Genomic DNA, 6,101 nt, shown 5'->3' with positions numbered 1-6,101 from the left:
GTCGAGTCTAAGTGGTAATTTGCTTAAATCCTGCTTACATATCGGTCTTACTGCCAGTCGCCTTTCCGCTTTAACATTCATGCTCTCTGAAATCATTATTAACCAATCAATAAAGAACACTTTCGGGATATTATCTTCTCTTAGTTTACTTAAAGGCGCAAAAATATGTATGTACATAGCAAATGTATGTAGCCTAGCGACTACATACATGAATATTTGTGCGTCTTTATCCCTTACGGGAAAGTCATTACCAAAAGTCTCAAAAATATGACGCGTTCAGCTGTTGCTAGCCCATCGCCTAAAAGAAGAATCCCAAGTTGCTTAGCCTTTCCCTTAACTGATTGTTACAATATATCTACACAAACAGAGTAGCAGCCCACACATATTGTTTTTTCTTCGCAACCATGGGAAAGAAATGGCAAACAGCTCTAGACCAAGTATAAATTTATATGTATATACAGGACAAAGGACTTAGATTGAGTTAGTCTTAAAGTAAGTCCGAGACTGACGAGTACGTAAAGAGAAAACTAACTCGATGAAACTAATAAGTATTTTATTTTACACCTAAATCGATAAACGGCCAACATCCTGGCTAATCAGAGGCTACACTGGGAGCCGTTCTCGGGCTAACTGTGTCACAGTCACGCGTTCTAGAGCTGCACCAGAGAGCATGTCAAATTTCATATCTCTAGAGCAGCGGTTGATATTATATAAGTCCGCCCGTGTCCTCTCTTATATATTTAGATTTGAATGTGTTAGACGCTTAACTCAGAATTTTAAGCGCTGACATTGCCAAAAAACACTGGATATAGCGCCAGAAGTGAAAAGTTGGCAGCACTACGCTCGTTCGTCATTCGTTTGCGCTTAATGTTGCCAGCTTGAAATTAGGGAAAAGACCATTGACCTCTTTATTGTACTCTGTACGCTGGAGTCCGATGTTCCATGTTACTTCCTTATTTGATAACGATATTTTACCCTTACTCACAGCCCCTACCCTACTTCCCTACTAATATTATTAACGCGCAAATAACACTGTCTGTTTGTTGTTTCCCGCTTGCCGGCTTGGTATATACTCGTAGTAACGTCAGTACAAAATTATTTTTATTTATTTATGTAAACCTTAATTGAGCCTCAAAGGTACAATAGGGGTAATAATGCTGACAGCTTTCTCTACCAATCAGTTATAAAATAAAGCATGGTTGAGTTAGTATCTCGTTACACAAGTTTCGAACTTACTTCAAGATTAACTCAATTTGTGTTATTTGTTCCGTTTTTATTTATTTATTTACAACTCTATCTCTGTACCTAATTTTATCAAATTCGGTTCTGTGGTTTAGGCGTGAAAGCATAAAAGACACACAGCCAGAGTTGATTCCACATAAATGATAATTAGTAAGGAGTTTGTCCAGTATGTCGAATTGTTATCATGTCAGTGTCAATGCCATTAACTGGTTTCTGCTCTGTCGTACGTCTGTCAATGTCAAATAAAAGACAGTCCGGAAATCAAAACAATATTATTCGCGCTCGTCACGTTTTGGTGCAAGAATTTTGGAATGTGCGACAAATATTTTGATAAAAAACGTAATAATTAGGTATATCCACATTCACTGCTACTTGTTTTACAATAATGGGGCGAAAAATTCCCGCGAAGAAACATCGTGGTGTCAAAGATCCGCTTCAGCAACAGGCTAGACGACATCAAATGTAGGTTAGCGAGCGATTATGTCGGGAATACCTTTTACCTATTTTAAAATTCTCTTTGTACCTAAGTATTGTGTATTTCAGCTTGAAGTCGAAGATCAACGCGCCGCCCAAAGACCCGGACGAGCAGCCCGTGCCGCGCTCGCTCACCGAGCTGTTCTCGTTCCGAGAGCCCGGGGCTCGGAAACCGAAGCGGACAGCCGCGCCTGCTCCTGCAAGTACTAGTTGCTGTTATATTGCTCAAGTCCTACCTTTTCACTTGTTTTACCTTGTCACCCAGCCGATTTGATGAATTTTTGCATGACAAAACGTTTGTATCATTAAGCCAAACAGCTGAACATAGCCTTTCAGTCTACCCTACAAGGGATGCAGACGTGATTATATGTTATGTTAAGACTATATTTGTTTTCATTTTTAGATCTTGATAAAATTAATAGATATCTAGCAATGGTTTGCACAGGTGCTGTAATTGCTTGCTTGCTTCTTGCCTTATTTTCATTACACCTATAACCAATAACATAGAGCAACTAAATTATTGGAAATGGCTTTGTTCTTTCAGATGTGACCACGGGCAAAAGTAATCCCGTGTCCAAGTTGCGTAAGATGCCCGGGGAGTCCGGCCGCGGGTTCTCTCTACGGATCAACAGTGCCATCCGAACTCTCAACAATCTTGAGGAGGCACAGGATTATCCTGTAAGTACCTCTTCATTTTAATTTTAGTAATTTGACATGATATCAAACTACATTATTACATATCACACCTTTTTCAGTAGGGGTAGGCAGAGCTTAAAGCACAGCCAGGAGAGCCATTCTGGACAGTTCCTGACATGGTCCCCGTGTTCGCTCTCCTTTTCTTTTCCTTTCTGTTTGTCTGTTATGTTTTCATGTCTAAACTTCTAGATGAATCTCAAACAAAAACTTAGGTAACAGTTTGCAAAAAATAAAAGAGATCTGGTTTTTCTGTATTACCTTAGGCCAATCCATTTGAAAAGTGGTATGTAATCTCTGTTAACCCCTCAAAGATAGAGATGTATGTATGTAAGTTCTGTAAAGGTGAATTTACAAACAAAATGTAAAGATTTTCATAACATAGCAGACTAATTCTGCTCATAATAAATCAGAATAAATTTTTCAGTCCAACTGAGTAAAGTTTGTTGAGTTGGACTGTTGAGGGGTGATTGCTGAGTTGTGATTACAGCAAGACTTAGAGGAGGAGGACGCGCGCGGGGAGCGCATGGCGGCGCTGCGGGCGCGCCGACAGCGCAAGACCAAGGGCCAGCGGCGCGGCGAGCAGCGCCCCGCCAAGCTCTCGCACAAAGACCGTCTGCGGATAAAGAAGGCGGCCGCTGAACAGGTCATTGATGAACTCGTAAAGACTTCTTTGTTATTATTGTTTTACCTATGAATATAATATAATATCATGTTTAATGCGTGTGATCGGTATCTGAGTGACGTGGTTGCGCAGGAGGCGCGCGCGTCGCAGCGGGAGCGGCCGCAGTACGAGCGCGTGGCGTTCGGCGACGTCAGCCACGCGCCGCCCGCGCTGCGCCCGCCGCGCGCCGCGCCGCTCGCCGCCCGGGTGAGTGCTGCTCTCAGGCAGACTGGGCTGTCGGCTCAAATTTACCAAGTGTACGGCTTCCTTTCGACCTTGGCCACTTCTAGGCTCAACGGCACTGTTAACACTATCTTTTCATGGCCACCCAAAGCGCCAAGCTGCAGCGCCAAAGTTATCGTATGTAATTTCCACGCTACAGTGCAATGCTTCGCTTTTTAGGACTATTATTTTTTCGTGAATTCTTTACAAAATAGGACGTCAACAGCGGGACAGAAACAATTATGTTTAACTAATTGTAAACAATGATTGTTGAGCCTCATTGGGGCGCATTATCTGAAGTTCCTCTTGGAGTACTGAGCTGGTAACAATGGCATCGGGGTCAAATATATGTTGTCCATAACCTGCTTTTTTCATTCTTTTATTTTTGTATTTAGTTTCTTAAAAGTAATACAGATTATTTCCATATTAATTAAATTTTTTTGATAAAATAAAAAACCGTGTTGTATAAAATGGAAAAATAAGTCAATGGAATTTTTTTTTAAAATCTCATCACAAAAAGTCATTTAACTTATTTCTTTAGCCGGGGCGTCGCGACTTGTTGCTGAGTAAGCTGCTACCCGCGAATACACCGAGCGCTCCGAGCGTTCCGAGCGCCGACCGCGAGCGCCGCGAGCGAGCGCGGCTCGACGCGGTCGCCGCGTACCGCGCGCTCAAGAAGGAGAAACGGAAACAATCGCCATAAAGTTATCGTGTTGTTTATAAGTTAAGCTTAAACAGAAATAATATGGTGTTCGTTAACTTTAACTCTTTTATTTCATAATTTTAATAATTGACAATAATTGATTTCCCTTTCCCTATAATAGAATTTTTTTTGTTTTTTTTTAAAGTCCCTGTCCTAGAGGGCGCTGTAATCTATTTATCGTGGCTTCTAACGACATCTCATTTATGTCATCCATCATATGCTAACTAGTGTAGAATTTATTAGGAAATAATTGAATACTCACATACAAACATGCAGGTCAAAATCATAATTCTCCTTTTTGCTTCGCAGTAGTCGGGTAATAATGACGTATACTAAATGGCGGAGCGTTGAGTCATGTCATGATGAGGCGACAAATATTTGATCATGTTTTATTTATGAAATCTATGCCTGCGGTGATCAATGATAAAATTCGATTAAAAAATGGTATAAAATGTGCATTAAAAATATTCCACGGCCGATGATTGCTGAAATCACGCACATTTGCTATCGCGCGATGTCAGGCGCTTGCTGCACCCGCACGGGGCGACCAGTTAAAGTGTGTGTGTCTGTGTATCAACAAGACATAGGTTTGGTATGTTATTATTTTGTTCTCGGAAGTTTCCTAATATGATTATCAGATACAATTAATTTGTATGATTTGGTGTTTTTATGTCTTCACAGTGGAAAATTAAAGCCCTGTTATAATTAACAACTTTAGTTATAAATATTCAAATTAAGTACCTAGTATGTAAAGTATTATAAAAAACTGTTTCTGCTTCCACCATGATATATTTATAGGTTGTTAATTAAGGCTCACTGTTTTTTAATCATTCCATTCCAATATACTAAACAATGAACCTTTTTCACACTGGTGTTTACTTCCGCCGTGTGCCGGTGTCTTTGTACTTATTTTGTACTAGATCACGGGCCCAGGCTCTGTCACGTGGTAACTTGCTGAAGGATCAGTACTTTAGCTGGCCTCGACTGTTCAGGGAGGAGCTCGGGCCCGCTTGCGAGCGCGGGCGTGGAGTGGGTCAACTAGGTAACATCCAGCTGCAGGATTTGTCTCGATGTTCTCCATTACTGTCGAATCTCGTTACATATTTTAATTTGGTAAATATAAACCACATATTATTATAATAATTATGGACGGGTAATGGCAACATGCATTTTAATTTTTGGGTTATAACAACAAACTTTATCAGGCAGGATCACTATGATAGAGTAAATGAGAACCGACTTCAAATTACTCTGTTTAGTTATATGTAATGTGTGGGTGTTTGACATAGAACCATCCAAAAATAATGATTTATTAAAAAGATCCTTTTCGAGTTAAATAGAAACATGTCAAAATCGCCCCTACATACAGGTCACGAGTAAGGAAGTCTGCCCACGGTTTATCACGGTATTATGCAGAACGCAGTCAGCCTCCGCCATATGATTTATAGAGAGCGGGTCGCGGCCGGGCGGGTTCACGTGACGCCGAGCGGGGCGGGCCTCGTCGGCTGCATGCCCTGGCCGGGATTCGAACCCGGGACCTCCGGTGTCACAGACAAGCGTACTACCGCTGCGCCACAGAGGCCGTCAAATTGCGACCAGAGAACGCTTAAACTAAAACCCCTTGACTTCTGTTCCTGTGGGAATTTCGGGAAATCCTCTCTTAGTGCGCCGCTAGACCACATAAGCATCTTACATGCCAATTTCAAGTATCTCGACCCAGCGGCTTGGGCTGCGTGTTATCTGTCAGACAGTCGGTCCTATGCCATATATATATTTATTTAGGTATATAAGCGCAGTGAAAATCTACACATTGAGATTATTACGATCAGTCAATATATTAATAAAAGCGACTTGTTGAATCTGGTTAAGATTTATAAATATAATGTAATGGCTCGCGATGCTAAAAATGGATCCGATCCGAGGATGCGCGGCGTGGACGCGGAACCGGCCGCCGGCGCGAGCAGGAAATCGCGCGGGATGCCGCAATAGCGGTAACTACTACAATGGAGGTTGCTAATTATCAATTAATAATCAACGTACAATTTATAGATCTGTATTTTAATGATCTTGAGTGTTACTTGGAGTTTGGATAAATAACTAAGT

At 41.4% G+C, this 6,101-nt stretch overlaps 1 protein-coding gene across 1 annotated transcript; it reads left to right on the top strand.

Moving 5' to 3' along the window:
- Positions 1-1,470: 1,470 nt before the first annotated feature.
- On the top strand, positions 1,471-4,055 carry LOC106136734 (uncharacterized). The gene is made up of 6 exons (XM_013337369.2): positions 1,471-1,704; positions 1,786-1,919; positions 2,261-2,394; positions 2,900-3,055; positions 3,167-3,280; positions 3,837-4,055. The coding sequence occupies exons 1-6, from the start codon at positions 1,628-1,630 to the stop codon at positions 3,996-3,998; spliced, it is 777 nt and encodes a 258-aa protein (XP_013192823.2). The 5' UTR covers positions 1,471-1,627; the 3' UTR covers positions 3,999-4,055.
- The last annotated feature ends 2,046 nt before the right edge of the window (positions 4,056-6,101 follow it).

Source organism: Amyelois transitella, chromosome 12 (assembly GCF_032362555.1).
Source record: "Amyelois transitella isolate CPQ chromosome 12, ilAmyTran1.1, whole genome shotgun sequence".
In the NCBI taxonomy this organism is placed as follows: domain Eukaryota; kingdom Metazoa; phylum Arthropoda; class Insecta; order Lepidoptera; family Pyralidae; genus Amyelois; species Amyelois transitella.
Note: the sequence above shows the minus strand (reverse complement) of the source record. Positions and strands in the feature narration are given on the sequence as shown.